Source organism: Crassostrea angulata, chromosome 3, assembly GCF_025612915.1.
Source record: "Crassostrea angulata isolate pt1a10 chromosome 3, ASM2561291v2, whole genome shotgun sequence".
NCBI classification, from domain to species: Eukaryota; Metazoa; Mollusca; class Bivalvia; order Ostreida; family Ostreidae; genus Magallana; species Magallana angulata.
This window is the reverse complement of record NC_069113.1, coordinates 29,276,778-29,293,111: the sequence shown is the minus strand read 5'-3', so window position 1 is coordinate 29,293,111 and position 16,334 is coordinate 29,276,778. Positions and strand designations below refer to the sequence as shown.

At 36.0% G+C, this 16,334-nt stretch overlaps 2 protein-coding genes across 2 annotated transcripts; both read left to right on the top strand.

Moving 5' to 3' along the window:
• Positions 1-4,126: 4,126 nt before the first annotated feature.
• On the top strand, positions 4,127-12,922 carry LOC128175988 (N-acetylated-alpha-linked acidic dipeptidase 2-like). The gene is made up of 17 exons (XM_052841928.1): positions 4,127-4,380; positions 4,833-5,133; positions 6,757-6,882; positions 7,017-7,203; positions 7,442-7,532; positions 7,833-7,922; positions 8,005-8,090; positions 10,456-10,575; positions 10,708-10,793; positions 10,909-10,972; positions 11,069-11,228; positions 11,334-11,424; positions 11,558-11,647; positions 11,762-11,927; positions 12,058-12,139; positions 12,241-12,333; positions 12,435-12,922. Exons 1-17 carry the CDS (start codon positions 4,154-4,156, stop codon positions 12,637-12,639), a joined length of 2,265 nt encoding a protein of 754 aa, XP_052697888.1. The 5' UTR covers positions 4,127-4,153; the 3' UTR covers positions 12,640-12,922.
• Positions 12,923-13,431: 509 nt separating this feature from the next.
• Positions 13,432-16,316, top strand: LOC128175989 (poly [ADP-ribose] polymerase tankyrase-2-like). Its single transcript, XM_052841929.1, has 3 exons — positions 13,432-14,268; positions 14,992-15,169; positions 15,411-16,316. The coding sequence occupies exons 1-3, from the start codon at positions 13,909-13,911 to the stop codon at positions 16,097-16,099; spliced, it is 1,227 nt and encodes a 408-aa protein (XP_052697889.1). The 5' UTR covers positions 13,432-13,908; the 3' UTR covers positions 16,100-16,316.
• Positions 16,317-16,334: the final 18 nt, after the last annotated feature.

Below are 16,334 nucleotides of genomic sequence, written 5' to 3'. Positions count from 1 at the left end.
ACTTTAATTTTGTCAAGCTACGACGTCCAAATTCATGCCATACTTTCTTATTATATGTTAGAAACTGGTAACCAACCAGTATGCTATAAATCACATTGTATTCGATCGTTTCATTTTTACAATATTTCAAATCGATAGAAAGAAAATTGTTGTTAGAATGTCCCCTTCAGTATCATCATCATATCTCTATCTCTCTCTTCCAAAACTTGCATATATACTTTGCTATGTGATGTCGCTGATAAGTTTTAATCTCTCTCTCTCTCTCTCTCTCTCTCTCTCTCTCTCTCTCTCTCTCAAAACGTCTGAATATCATTTTTATCTTTTAATGAAACAAATAAGAAACATTAAAAGGTATAGGAATGTACATCACTTATTTACATTATTATATAATTTTTGCAAATTTCGGATAATCGGCTTAAAAATTTACAGCGCCAATCTGAAACATACAGGTAGTTATATTTCATGGTTCAAAAATTTATTTCAATGAATTTATTTTCACTTTTATGTAGTCAAAATTGATATTAGTTTTCTTTAAATTCCGTTTCGTTTCGTTTCGATTTTTGGTTTCGTTTCGTTTGATTTCGTTTCGTTTCGATTGATTTCGTTTCGTTTCGATTGGTTTCGTTTCGTTTCGTTTGATTTCGTTTCGTTTCGTTTCGTTTCGATTTCGTTTCGCACTTTACAGGCGCCCGGATTACTGTAACATAAAGGATATATATAAATTAATTATCTGCATTTAAAAAAATCTTTTTTTCGCTCATCGTATGGTTCATCAGATTGCAATTAAAATATAATTATTGGAAGACACGGAACACACTTGGCCTTTGACTTCTCCATATTGATCAACAATATTTATTCATTTTTGCCTTTATAGTGAAAGTTTGGGAAAAAACCTAGTGGCTGTTAATACATGTACATGAACATTGTAAATAATGCATTCATTACAGTGTTGTAGGGTGAATCTTGTAACTAATATTGACGTACTTAGTAACACCTCCGCTGCGCTATACACCATTGTTGAGTAACTATTACAATCATCAAACTTTCCGCCTTCTTTATGTAACCAAGTATTTGTGCGTCCTGTGATGAAATCTCTTGGAATTTAATCTATTCCTTTGATATGGGGGTTGTCCCATCTTGGGGCAATCAAAATACACAACACAGAAACGGATTGTTATTGTCAAACAAGTGATAGCTTTCCAAAAAGCTTGCCAGACTAAACAAAATTATTCAATGGAAGCATGCATGTATCAATTAGGCAATCTTATCTGAAATGAATTTTAATTTTCGGTTCTGATCATACATTTAAAAACGGAACGTGCAAATGTAAGACGAAATGTCAGTCTTTTCTTCAATCTAGAACATGTACATATATATCACTTGAAAATTCAATGATTTTATGAATTCAATTTTTTTTTGGGAATGTACACATATCATATAAGTGCATGTAAGCTTGAAAGCTGGAGATTAAATATTAATTTTTTTTAAAATTGTATTTGTTATATTAAGATGCAAAATCAACTGAGAGGCATTTTTAAAAATTTCCAACCATATGAAATGGTAAACAAACACGTATTAATTGTTTTTGAATGTGTGTGGGGCAGCTTCATCAAAATCATCTTGACAAACAATTAAAAAAGGGTAAATTCTCAACAAAAAAAACAACCTAACTGTAACTTAAATTCAATTATAATTCCTTATTTGCCGTTTTCATTTATTACATGTACCTGCTCCTACAAAAGTGGAGGGAGGGGGGCAAATCTATTATATTTTTATTTATTATATAAAGTTAATTAAGGTCAGACGACACGTTCCTCAATTTTAGATAACTTTTTCCAGGAATATGTTAATGGTCTACTACTACTTTGACAAGCCTTCTTGCAAAAAATTAGGGTACCTTACCAGGCATTTCCTATATAATCTTCTTGAAAATACACTTGAATTGCTGATATAAAATATAAATACATCTACACCACAGCATAATTCACTATTATAGAACTATATTTCCGCCGGGGCTCCCGACCTCTAAAACCTATACGCCTCTGGCAGTGAGCGGCCACGGTTCTAACCACTCGACCATCTAGACACATAACCACGTCCAAGTAAATTTTAATCATTTTTTAAGTAATTATAAAATTAATTTTTTTATTGGAACTCTTTATTACGAGGAGATACAAAAAAGATTCTCGAGGAACGTGTCGTCTGACCTTAAGAAAAGTGCATGCTGCAAAAAAGTGGGGAGGGGGAAGCAGCACCCCCACTCCCACCCCAACCCCCCATGCTACGTGCCTGTGACACACGGTGTGCTCTGGGGTATTCGCATGATCCTAACGGACTCGTCCACTAATTGGCGCGCAAAAACTATGAATGAGACATTATGGCGCGAAGTCCTGCTTTACCATTCACCCAACGGCCGAGATCTTGATCGATAGATCTATGGGGAGGGGGTCAGAGGATTTTTTGACATTTGTTTTGTGACAGCTACATACGTGTACATGTATATTATACTTTGGATCGGATGTTTTTGAACACTTGAAACTTAAAACTATCACACTTGATTAGTAATTAAATGTAGTAATGTACATTTAGTAAGACGCGGGAGTTATGATCCCTTTTCAAGATTAATGAAATCGCCCAACTGAACGAAAATCGGGTCACACCCCGCTTTGGCGATTTAGTTCCTCCAGTTAACATTTCAGCTGTATAAATATATATTTGTTTTAATCCAAACTTATGACTCTCTTGTAATAATGGTAATCCAACACCAATAATTACTTACATTTTATTACATACTAAATAATAAATACAGGTTTTTTTGCACATGTGATACAGATGACATCACAAAATCCGTATCGGCCTCCGGGGCTGATACAGGTTATCAGCCCTCCAGGGCTGATACGGATCCGTATCACACCCCTTGCGGAACTCCTCTGCCTTTTTTCGCTTCGGCAATTTTGCATGTTTACAGACGAAAAATAAAACATTTTCAGTTACAGTCGACATTTTTAAGTGCAGTTGAAAACTTTAAATGCTAGCAAATGTTTTAAAGCAGTCAACTTTTAAAACCTGATGAAATTCCGTTCTGTAGCTTCATGTTTGTTAAAAACAAGAAGAACTCATATTTTTATCAAATACATGTACATGTCCAGATTTTTTTCAAATAATATGAATAATCAATTTGTTCAAGTTGATTGGTTTTCTTTTTAAATTTATTACTAAGTATGTAATAAATATAATAATAGATACCCTTTTCCATATCACGGCTCGTATCAGCCCTCGACCAATATCAACCCTCGGGCCTTCGGCCCTCGGGCTGATATTGGAGTCTCGGGCTGATACAAGCTGTGATATGGAAAAGGGTATGTATTATTCTCTATATACCGTAATAGACAATATGTTGAATTACGACTTGTTGCATTGACCCCCTCCCCCTTTTCCACCGTTCAAATATAGTGGAATGCTTATCTATTTTAAATCAGGATTACACACGTGCACTGCATGGGTTTTCCATCAAAGATGGCGGCCAAGGGACATAACTTTTGCAAAGTGTGGATTGGTCTGTTAAACTTTGCATTTTTGTACTTTAATCAAACAATACGAGATATTTCTCTTCAACGTAAGGAAATTGCACAGAATAATAGCTGTTTTTTCAAAAATGCACATGCTTGTGACACATGTGTTACTAGCTTTGTCGCCTATCGCAATAAAATATTGGAAAAGGGTGAAAATTCATTGGACGAAAAAACATATATGCATTTTTATATACTTATATCATCTTACGTAATATCAATATCGAACGAGCTTAACAATGGTCTGGTGCAATTCTCCTTTTATCCTTGATGTTCATTCTCACATGAACTTCTTCTACTCCATCTTGCTGGCTTTAATATATTTGTTTGAATTAAATCCATCTTTTTCCCAGTACGAATTGGATTTAATCCTTATCACAAATCCTTCTAATCGCATGTGTTTACTGTTGTTTTATATTCCATTGGCCGTGCTCAGTAATAAACCTCAAAATTATGGCAGTGCGGCGAATTTCAAACACCTACAGTAAAGCAGACCAGCATGTTTATGACATGCTTGGCCCTCTTTGTTTACAAGCAGAGAAAATCTTTGGTTTCTATCCAGAGTCGGTGGTTCAAAGATAAGCATGAACCCGCACACACAGGCCAAGAGGAAATTTTTGCTATGGGTGTCGATAGCTGGGGTGGTGGGGCTGGGGCTGGGGATGATCATTGGGAGGTTTGGTTTTTGTGACGACACTGAGAAGAACAGTGTACCCGGTATACCAGACGCCATCGTCCAGGACGGTGATCCGGAAGTTACAGCGGAGATCATCAACCAGATTAACAGCGAAAATATCAGGCGCTACTTACAGTAAGTACGGAGTCATTGTATAACCCAGAATGCGGTGTAGTGGGATGCATTGGTTTACGGTAATACAGGTAGGTTTTTTTATTTGTCTTTTTAGGGGGGGGGGGGGTGTTAACGAATACCTGAGATAAAAACCTGAGTATCCGCTGGTTCTGTATAGAAATTGTACCTTAATTGGAAATGTCATATGCTTGATTATTCGTATATCTTTTGGAAACAACAAATATACGCAAGATGTAAAACAACTTCGTTTATTCCAACCCAAAACAAAAAGCTGAATCACTGTCTATTTTCAATAATTTGAATTATTTAATATTAAGTGCTTTATGAAGGGGAAAATTTGTCAATCAACTGACAAAAAGAAACAAAAATATAACTCTATTTGGCAAACAATAAATAAGAGGAAACAAATTAAAGTTTAGCATGGTTTTTATCATGTTATAATCATCCAACAGAGAGTTGTCAGAGAACCCCCATCTTGCCGGAACAGATGCTGATTACAAGCAAGCCAAAGAGCTCCAGGAGTTCTGGACATCGGCGGGCCTGGACGAAGCGTTTATCACGCCGTACGACATATTGTTGTCTTATCCCGAAACCCAAAATGAAAGCATGATGAACCAGATTTTCGTCTACAATTCTTCAGACCAAGAGGTGTGGAAGTCCGCGCTATATGAACCGATCTTGGACCCCAGTGAGAACAAATCGAACGTGGTGCCGCCATTCAATGCGTACTCTGCGCCGGGGGATGTTAGCTCTGTAAGTCAATAAATGCACACCCTTGTTACATGTATCAATTTTATGATCTTGTTGTGCCACTTTGAGATTGACAATGCTCATTTAAGAGGCCAATAAGGAAGTTTTAACCAAATTCAGACAACAGTTTCTGTTATAAAGTAAATGAGTCACCGCGGCTTGTTTTACCTTTTTTGACGAGAATAGCAAATCAAGCAAGAGATAAATCTTTCAGAAATACCTTCTACTATGCAGTAGCGATATGAAAGAAACAGTATTTTTAGCTATTGCCTCCAAGAGTGATCAGATTAAAAAGCAGGAATGTAGTAGCCTCGTTTTTTGAATTGAAAGGGTCGATTGGCATGTACTTTATTCTATATATGAGATACATTTAATGTTTTCTCCCGTGTTGCTATGTGACATTAAACTCTTAATTTATGGTGCCTTGAGGTTTGAAGACTCGTCTTTAGTACTGCACGAGCTTTGGTACGTGAGACCCAAGAGATTTTTCCTTCGTATTGAGTCGAGATACATATAACAATAATAAAGAGGTGGACATATAACAATAATAAAGAGGTGGACCGAACATCTGTAATGCGTGCAATAGCTATTTCAGTATAAACTGCGATACCTGCCTGAGAGTGAGATGATTTGTTTTTATTTTATTTTTTATTCATTTATTTATTTTGTTTTGGTTTATATATATATATATATATATATATATATATATATATATATATATATATATATATATATATATATATATATGTGTGTGTGTGTGTGTGTGTGTATATATATATTATATTATATTATAGCAAAATCCATGGTTTACTCTCGTATCGATCCAATTTAAGCTTATTTTTGCATGCATATACATTAAGTATAAGTAGAGTGGAAATGAAAAAAATCATTTAAATCTAAATTTTAAAGAAAGAAAGAGGAAAAAATCAGTTTAAAAATCTATGTATATATTATATTTTATTAATATACTGAATGTCTTATTTTTAGAGAAATTTTTACTGCTTTTGTATAGAAATGACGTGAATTCTACGGCGAACCGTACGCGCATAATTTACGCGCATGTAACAATTCGTTGTGTTACCCGTTGCTAAGTGTGTTGCTAACGCTGAGGGTAATAGAACGGACTATCAACTGCGTCTTAACCAATCAGATTTCAGTATTTCACATGAAAGTATAATAATATATAAATAGTGCCTGTTTGGGAGGGTAACTGTTGAAATTGACACCCCGAGGAAACCATTGTCAAACTTCAACTGTTATTCTCCCAAAAAGGCACTATTTATCTTATTATACTTAATGTCTTAATTTAAGAGAATTTTTTACTGCTTTACGGGAATTCTACGACGAACCTTACGCGCATAATTTACGCTCATGTAACCATTCGTTGTGTTACCCGTTGCTAAGTGTATTGCTAACGCAGATAATTCTCAGAGATAATGGGATAGACAACAGTATTGTCAAGTTAGCCATACTGATGCCATTCCAGGTGCAGAATACTAGTACCTAAAACTTGATTTGAGAGCATTAACTGCTTTAATTATCTACTTTTAAAAGGATTTCCATAAAACCTTATTCTATCATTAACATAGTTTTTCTGTAATTTACCAAGAATTTGATACCTTACAGACAGACTTGGTGTACGTCAATTACGGACGTGTAGAGGATTACAGGTGGCTGGCTCAGAACACGAGTATTAACATCACTGGCAAAATCGTTCTGGCTCGTTACGGCAAGATCTTCAGAGGGGACAAGGTTAGAGACCCGCACCCACTGTGATTGATAAAAACAAACTTGGAGTCACTATGACTTTTCGTTACTACTATAAACGTAGTACAAACACCAGATAACCCCCTAAAGCTTGGATATAAAAGTCTCATCTTTTCTAGGCCCACCAAGCCTATCTCCACGGAGCTAAGGGTATCATAATATACTCGGACCCCGCGGATTATGCCGTGGATGGCGAGACGTCACAGGTGTACCCTCGTGACTGGTGGCTCCCCGAGTCGGGCACCCAGAGAGGGACAATACTCCTGGGGAGTGGTGACCCCCTAACCCCCGGATACCCGGCAACAGGTACTAGTGGCGCCCTTTAAGGCTGAGGGATTTAGATATATTTTTCACCAGAAACTATCATTCAGTAAAGAAATATCTTAACATTTTAAATTCAAAAATTGTTACACAGAGCTTTTGATTTAAAGGAGATAAATACGGTCTAAACACTGTCACCATCAGTCAGTCAGATTTAAGCTTAATATCTCCAACAACAGAGATACAAATTCCATCTGTGTTATGTCAACTCATTTAATTTCAGAACATGCCTACAGACTTAACGAAAGTGAGGCTGGTCTACCAAAGATTCCATCGCATCCAATTGGATATGGAGTTGCCAAAACTTTAATCGGGTACATGTAATTCTACTGAACGTGTTTCTATATCTTCTGTCGATATATCTATATCTTCTATCGGTACCAGATGGATGCTTAAAGTTGAATAAAAATATTGCTGATATAAGAATGGGAATAAAAATGCATGCGCGGATCCAGAAAATTTTCAAGCGGGGGTCCGACTGTTATTAGAGTTTGCCGGGGAGGGGGGGTTACGAAGCATATTTTTGGTACTAGTAATTTTATAATGTAATTTCGGAACCCTCTTACCCCCCTCTAGACCCGCGCATGAAATGATATACGTTTTATTTTAATTAGCTATATGGATGGGGTAGAAGTTCCAAACAGTTGGAAAGGGGCTTTAAATGTGACCTACAGATATGGCGGGCCATTAAAAGACCCTTATAAGTGAGTATTTATTAATTGTTACTCATTGTGAAATGTTTGCTTGAATCAATTTTAAATGTAACAGCATTTTTTTCATTTTCAGGAGTGTTCGAATAAGAATTTCGACTAAAAATGAGAAAAGAACAACATATAACGTGTTTGGGGTCATACAAGGAAGAGTTGAGCCAGGTTGGTGCGAGTAATGTCTAGATACAAATTTAATTGATTTATATATCATTTAAAATTAATTAGTTTGATAAAATATTGGCGCTTCTGATTGGTCGAAAAATTTCTTCGATACCTGCTTCAATAAAATTTTGGTTCAAAAAATCTATTTTTCTCATCTGTTATTATTTAACGCTATTTATAGAACGGGAATTTCCAAAATAACACTGTCAACAAACTGTAAAGTTATGTCTGTTTAAGGTGGTATGGGACATCTGTCGATATTAATGTGGATTAAAGTACTATAAAATTAAAAACCATTCACCGGTTTAGAATTTTCAAATTTTACAATATTTAACCAAAAAATAGCTTTTAAAAATATTTGAAAAGGTAAAAATTGTAAAACACCCAGCGGGATTCGAACTCATGACTTACAGGTTCGTAGAAAACCCTCAACCCACTGCGCTACGGAGTTAGGTGACCATTTTTGGAAAGAAACTACTTATATAATTACACTTTATTTTATAGTTTATTTCGATAAACAATGCGTCACAACATGGAAGTGTCCCATACCACCTTAAGGTGGTATAGACACTTCCATGCTGTGACGTATTGTTTATCGAAATGAACAATAAAATTAAGTGCAGTTATATAAGTAGTTTCTTTCCCAATATTGTCAGCTTACAGCGTAGCGCAGTGAGTTAGTGAGTTAGAGGGTGTACTACGAATCTGTAAGTCATTAGTTCAAATCCCACTGTGGTTTTTACAAATTTTACCTTTCAGATTATTTTTAAAAGCTATTTTTTGGTTAGATATTGTAAAATTTGAAAACTCTAAACCGATGAAAGTATTTCAATTATAATGTACTTTAATCCACATTAATATCGATGGATGTCCCATACCACCTTAATTGTCAGCAAACAAAATACAATTTTATATATATATAACCTTCAAATATAATCAATACACATTTAATTCACTAAATAGAAATTAAGCGTCTTCTCACGATTTCGTCTGCTTGAGATCAATCAACATTTACTGCGACGGTGGCTGTTCCTTTTCCAGGAATAATTATAACGAAATTATAACTGTTCAAATTTGGTAACAATGAGTTTTAAATTTACACAGCTAAATGATCGGTCATCAAAAAAGGCATCGTAAAGCAAAGCTATGAGTAGTGCATCAACTCCTTCGGCGCATTCCAAGCGGCAGATATACCATTTAAGTACATCACTGCATGGCTATCTAGTTACCACAACGTTTACAGAAGTCGCTTATACAAATTCCACGATCGCTCTCCTTGCATGGTTATGCCCAGTTGCAAATTCCAGCGATCTCACATGAAAACCAGTTTAACGAATATTTCTGCACAGTGAATAATATCACAAGATCGTTTCGTTTTCAATTCAGCCGGTTCAGATTTTAACTCACTTTTTGTGCTTAATCCATTTTTTAGCTCAATAGATCTGATCAGCTGATGGCGCATCCATTTTGAATATTGTTGCTTTTGTTGTTTTGTATTCATACGAGCCGCTCCATTTACATTATTTGCATTTTTAATGAATGACACTTCACATTTTATGATTTGAAAATGTTTTATTTAATGATAAGAAATGAAGATAATAATTTTTCTATTGATCGACGTATCAAAGAAAAAATTGACCTACATGTACAAGGGTTTGATATACATGATTGTTTTTACCTAATCAAAGGGTTTTCATTGTTTTATTACAGATTAAATATTTTCGTCTATTTTGTAAGGTATACAGGTTTGAAAGTGATCTGTTGAACTGACGGTCAATAGACTGGGATCCATTACACCGCCGGTCAATAGACTGTGATCTATTGGACCGCCGGTCAATAGACTGTGATCTATTGTACCGACAACGTATTTTAGAAAAAAAAGTTTAATTGATTAAAAGATAATTTTATTATATTTATTTTACTATTGTTCTTAAAATTTATCTTTTAGGTCATCTTAGTATTGATTTACAATGACCTGAATGCATAATGGTATGGAAACCTGTAATTTATAAATGTGAACAAGAAATACTAAAAACGGAATTAGGTAATAAAACAATTATTTAATGCCTGAACAGTCAAAAGACCCGAATTTTTTCCTTGGTGCACGGAACATGATCTATTGCTCGAGGCCAACGGCCGAGGGCAATAGATCATACTGAGCAGTTCCAAGCACCTCGGGAAAAATATTCGGGTCTATATTGACTGCTCAAGCATTAAATAATTGTATAATATTATCCAAATCCCGGTATTGGTCCTAATTAGCTTGGGTTAATTTGTGTATAACTATCGGACAGATAGAAAGCATAATGGTGTATCAAATGGCTATAAAAATATAGATGCCTTTTTTGTTCTTCCAATTTCTTAGATAGATACGTGTTACTCGGCAACCATCGTGATGCCTGGGTGTTCGGAGCAATCGATCCTTCGAGTGGAACAGCAGTAATGAAAGAGGTGTCCCGAGTGATGGGGAATATGGTCAAGACTGGTAAGTTTTGAAAATCAAAACAAACCAGTGGAATGCTTCAATGATTTTGTGTCATTGAATTCTACTTTAAGGTTTTTGGTAGTTTAGATTTATATACAGATTAATGTGAGCATTCTGTTTCCATATTTATAGGCAAATGGCGGCCACGTCGCACCATCATTTTCTGTAGCTGGGGAGCGGAGGAGTACGGGCTTATTGGATCCACAGAGTGGATTGAGGTTCTAGAAATTGTTTCAGATATAAAACAAAACTATGACTTAAAAATGCAAATGATTGCATTACTATTTGTCCAATGTACATTCTAACTTCTTCTTTTCATTTCCCCATCCCCAGCAATACGTCAAAAATCTTGCCTCTAGAGCTGTTGCCTATTTGAATGTGGACATTGCTGTACAAGGTAGATTCTAAAACACGCGGAAAACAACGCGTGTTTATATTACTGCTGTATTCCAATTCTTCTGCAATCCATATAAATGTCTTCTCAATTTGTTAGGCAACTACTCGCTCAGGTCGTTGGGCACGCCTCTACTTAACTCTGTGATCTACGATTCTACCAAAAAGATTCCAAACCCTGATGACCAAGACACAGTGAAGAAAACCGTGTACGATAAATGGTTGGTTAGCTTCCCGAACACCGAAAAAACCTTGCCTAGGTATATGTACATTATATTCGAGAGAAAAAGAATTTCCTGTAGACAGTCGACAATTCTATATAAATACAAGCATCATAGAGCTTTACGTCCTTTGCATATTGTTAGGATTGCAGACATGGGATCTGGGAGTGATTACGCACCGTTCATCAAGCGAGTTGGTTTACCCTGTCTCGATATTCGCTACACCTACAACTCAGTGAGATAAATATTACGTCATGATTTTCATACTGAGATTAGTTTCACGTCATGGTTCACATGCCCAGATAAATGTAATCTCATGATTCTAAAGTCAACTCCTCTTCTGATTTTTATTTTTCAATTGTTGACAGAACAAGTACAAGCTGTCTTCCTATCCACTCTATCATTCCAAGTACGAAACATTCAAGGTGGTAGACGAGATCATGGATCGTGGATTTAAGGTGTGTACAATTTGATGTACCTGTGGGGGCGAAATGCACCAGACAAATTGTTGTTAGGTTTATAAAAATCCAGTGATACCAGTAAGATGTATCATGTAGTTCTTGTTTGTGTAGCGTCACCGCGCCGTGGGTCAGGCCTGGGGGGAGATAGCTCGCAGTCTCGCCGACTCCCTGCTGATACCGTTCAGAGTCCAGGACTACGCCCAAAAACTGGAGGAACTGGTCAAACAACTGGATTCCGACTTTGGAACATTAATGAGGAAGAATGGTATTCAATTTGGTAAGCTATAAGTCCCATCTATGGCTACTAGTTTAGTTCATTGCGAGGACGGGCGAATTAAGCCAACATTCAATCTGTCTTGCTTGTCTTTTTTCACGTTGTTTCAGTTCCACTATCCTGTTTCTTCCAGATTTACTTTACAACGTTTCAAGCCTGTTTACCAAGGAGACTGATGCGTTCCAGAAGTTTGTTGATTCTGTAGATAAGCGAGAGTAAGCTATATGTGATTAATTTAATCAATTCAGCTATATGCTAATTTGTGGTCAACATTTGTTGAAACAAGCAAAATTTTATAAAAATCATTTACTTACAGTCCATTTGCCATTCGCAAAATCAATGATCAACTGATGCAATTGGAACGAGCTTTTATAGACCCCCAGGGTCTACCAGGACGCCCTCTAGCAAGGTACACTTATTACAAAGAACTCAATACAACTGTATGTGAATGTACTTTTCGTCTATATACGAAATATTTTATCTATATTTGTTTTTGTTTTCCCTCCTCAGACACGTTCTTTTTGCGGAGAGCAGTGTCAACACCTACGCCGGAAGCAGTTTCCCAGGACTAGCAGACGGTATGTTTGAGATCGAAAGTAGCCCGGATGAAGCTAGTAGATGGGAGATCGTCAAGAAACATTTTACTGTCATTCTCTATACCATAGAATCTGCTGCATCAACGCTCCGAGACGTCCATAAGTTTATGCCTCTGTAACTGCTTTCATTTTGTGAAAATTTCCTTTTTTGAAAATTTAAAATCATTTGAAAGTCTTATCGTTGACATCCTGTATTATTTTGATAGCGTTATGTTTTGAAGCTGTCATTTCGCATGTAAAAATGTTTCATATATATCATCAGTCATTTCTTAAGTAGTATTTATCTCTGTGCTATTTAATGTACAAATAAAAAAATCATAATTTCATATACATGTACAAGTACAAATAAATAGGTGTCAATTGATAAATGTGATTCGTTTACAAAATAAAAGTTGAAGTGTTGTTTATCTTTTTTTATTGGCTGAAGGTTCGCGTTTTGCTAAGACGTTTTAAATGAGAGAGTTAGGCATTGTTATCCCTTTCTACAAAACCCGTTATTTGGTCATCAATGTTTTCCACAAATGGCTTCATTGTGCTTGCAGACATTAAAGTCGAACTGCAAATCCCTGACTATTTGAAAATGAAATATTTTTCTTAAAGTTTTTTATATTGATTTCGGGATCAATGGATTGTCTTGCTGTAAATTTTGAATTTACCGTGTGGTAGAAAATACAGAAATTACATCAGTTGTAAATTTTGTACAGTGTATTTACTGCCACCAGGTGAATTCAAGATTTTCAACTAACAGGATAAATAAATAAGAAAAATTATTTCATTGGAAAGAAATTTTAAAGGAAAGATGGAATTGAGAGAAAATGATTTTCTTCAAATCGTTCAGTTATCAGTTAACTACCAGGTAAGCCTTGCTTTTGATTGTTAGAGTAAAGAGTAGTAAGACTTGGTAAAAAAAAAAAAAAGGGGGGGGGGGGGCATGTTGTTCAGAAACACATTAAGCTTGTCATTTGTTTGATAAGCGATTATAGAAAATTGATGCATATTGTGCAAATAACTAATATCATTTTAAAAGAAATATCCGAACCAAACTTTTATATGCCTCATTTATTGCCAAGTGGATAAGAAATGTTGACAATTCTGTTGAAAATTTCTTTCTGGAAAAAGGGAGGGTGTATTCCATACACGTTATAGAAAGAAGTATAAGATTTAATTAAGATGTTACTGAGGAAATATCAGTGAATGTTGTTTGATCACGTCAACAAGTCACGATGCTTATTAAGCTATAAAACAGAAATGGTGCTGCAGATGCCAAATACATTCGTTCACTGTAAGTAATTTTTGCAATCAGGAGATTGTAATTTACCAATGGATTTCTTAAAGTGTATGAAAATCTCGGTCTTCGACAGGAACTAGTACTTAAGTTTATACAACAGATGCAATATTGCTTTTTGTGGTTCAACATGTCACGTAGTATGCCAAGAAAGCCGTTATCCCACACTTTCAGGAATGTCCGACGATTTAATACTCCGGTCAACCGTTCCGGTGGCAGTGTAAAAGTGTATCCGACAAGAACCGATTCTAAATCAAATTTACTTGAACGAACCGTATCGCTTTTGAAAATGGAAAAAGAATTGCATCTTGATGAATATACTGATGCACGGATGCTGTTCAATGCTATACGTAAGGGACAAATTCGACTTGTAAAATTTATCCTGATTGCGGCACCAAAGGAAGTAGTAAACGCAATCGATTTGAAGGGCAAAACACCACTGATGATATCATGCTTTTTAAAGGTAAGTTGGTGATTAATAAATAATGGAAAAAAATGAGAAAGGTTAGGAATAGACTATATGTATAAAGGTTCATCTCAAAATTCATTTGAGCGATGCCCATAGGAATTTTAGCCGTCGTTTTTGAAAATAGCACCTTTGTGTAAACAGCTGTCATTCGTATTTTATAAGTACATTGTGCTGGAATCTGTAAACAATTGCAAGTCGTCCGACTACTGTGGAATCATTAGATTTCGTGGTGGCTCAATTTTCGTAGATTTCGTGGGTACCTCTCATCCACGAATTAACATCCTCCACGAATAATACATTAGGCTTATAAAGTCATATTTCGTTTTGTAGGTATAAGAAAATACATGAAATTACGTCCCCACGAACCTATAGAATTTCAGCAATCCACGAAAATTGGCCCCCACGAAAATTAATGATTCCACAGTATATGAGATATCCATGTATTGTTCATTCAAAGCCCATTTTTGTCCTTACGTTCTGATTGTCCCCAAATACATTAAAACTGCTGTATATTTATCTTGATCTCATTTTGAGAGGTTTTTAAAAAAATGTTGCAGTACACCTATTAAGCTACAAGATATGTTACATAATTCATCCATTTCTTCAACTGAAGAATTTTTTATAGGCGGGGGGTTACTGACATTTTTGAAAGGAGTAGTCAAAAGTTAGCAGTCTGTACATTTTTTTTGTACAATTACATATCTACGTTATTTGCAGGAAGAAATGTCCCGCGATACCATTGTTGAACTTTTGTTGAATCATGGCGCAGAGGTTAATGTGGCGTCGGACTCAGGGAGAACAGCGCTGAGCTACGCCTGTGAACATCGCTGTAACGACATCGTGGACATCCTTGTGAAGCACGCATCAGTCGACCCTGACATTCCCGATATCGACGGTATGTACAAGAAACTATCACAACCAAGAACTTATAACGATAGTCAGGCCGTTTTATATCAGTATAATAGGTCTTCTGTATTCTTTGATTTGTATCCTTAGCGTGTAAATAGTAAATCGTAAAGTCGTAACACATATATCAAGCGCCATATTCAAATTCTAATTAATTCACTGTTTGAATAGGAAAATAATGGAGTTATTACAAAATGAGCAATATATTTATATGGTTATTTTAATTGTAGGAAACACTCCACTGATATACTGTGCAAGAGTTGGTAATGACGTCGCCATTGATATATTGACACGCAACTTCCGTCGTCTCGGTTTGGCGGTTGATCACGCTAACCAAAAGGGTTTTACCGCTCTTTTAATGGCTGCAAAGGAATGCAACATAACTTGTGTAAAAATTCTAGCTACACAGGGTCATGCCTCTTTGCGCCATCGGGATAAAACCAAGAACTACTCCGTTCAAGACTGGTTACAACATCACGGTTACACAAAAACAGAAATTGCGGAAATCTTGCCATCTATAAGGAAACCGAGACGTCGGTTTGTGGATGCCATTAAAATTGCGAGGTTGCTGCCAAGTCTCAAGCATAAAGAGAAAAAGTCAGTTGAGCGAACGCCCTCTGTTTTGTCCACAATCACCGTACCGATTACTGTATCTGAGTTTGATATTGAACCAAGAAAGAAGAAAATGGTGTCGCGACATCCTTCCTTGGAGGGAAATGACCGGGGTAGATTCGCCATCAAAAGACTCCATTCCCTCCAGTTACCGAAAATTTACCGTGGAACAATGTACGATTCTCCGTATTTCGACAGCGATGACGAGAAAGAGAAAAGACGCGACTATCGCCCACATTTTGAGAAGTCACGCGAAGCAACGCTTGAGGAGTATATGACATTTGAATCTTCCTCAGAAGATGACTAATAAAATCGACATGTATGTTTAAATCCCAGATCTCGTTGAAACCTTGCTACATGATTTGATCAATCCCTTAAAAATTTTCTCCTGAATTTGTGTCATCAACTTCTTTCCGGTGTAGCTTCTAGAAACAATCCAAAATTTGGAAGAGATTGTTAACGTTGTCATAATGTTTGTCAAAATGTTGTCTTTTACTTTTCAACAATACATTACTAGTACTGTTGCTTCTTTGAATCCCTCA

Bases quoted from the DNA above. Each gene is read 5' to 3' on its own strand.
- LOC128175988 (XM_052841928.1), top strand. From the start codon at position 4,154: ATGAACCCGCACACACAGGCCAAGAGGAAATTTTTGCTATGGGTGTCG. The intron at 7,923-8,004 runs GTGAGTATTTAT...TTTCATTTTCAG, and splicing joins CCATTAAAAGACCCTTATAA to GAGTGTTCGAATAAGAATTT. The intron at 12,140-12,240 runs GTAAGCTATATG...ATTTACTTACAG, and splicing joins GATTCTGTAGATAAGCGAGA to TCCATTTGCCATTCGCAAAA.
- LOC128175989 (XM_052841929.1), top strand. From the start codon at position 13,909: ATGCAATATTGCTTTTTGTGGTTCAACATGTCACGTAGTATGCCAAGA. The intron at 14,269-14,991 runs GTAAGTTGGTGA...CGTTATTTGCAG, and splicing joins TGATATCATGCTTTTTAAAG to GAAGAAATGTCCCGCGATAC. The intron at 15,170-15,410 runs GTATGTACAAGA...TTTTAATTGTAG, and splicing joins TGACATTCCCGATATCGACG to GAAACACTCCACTGATATAC.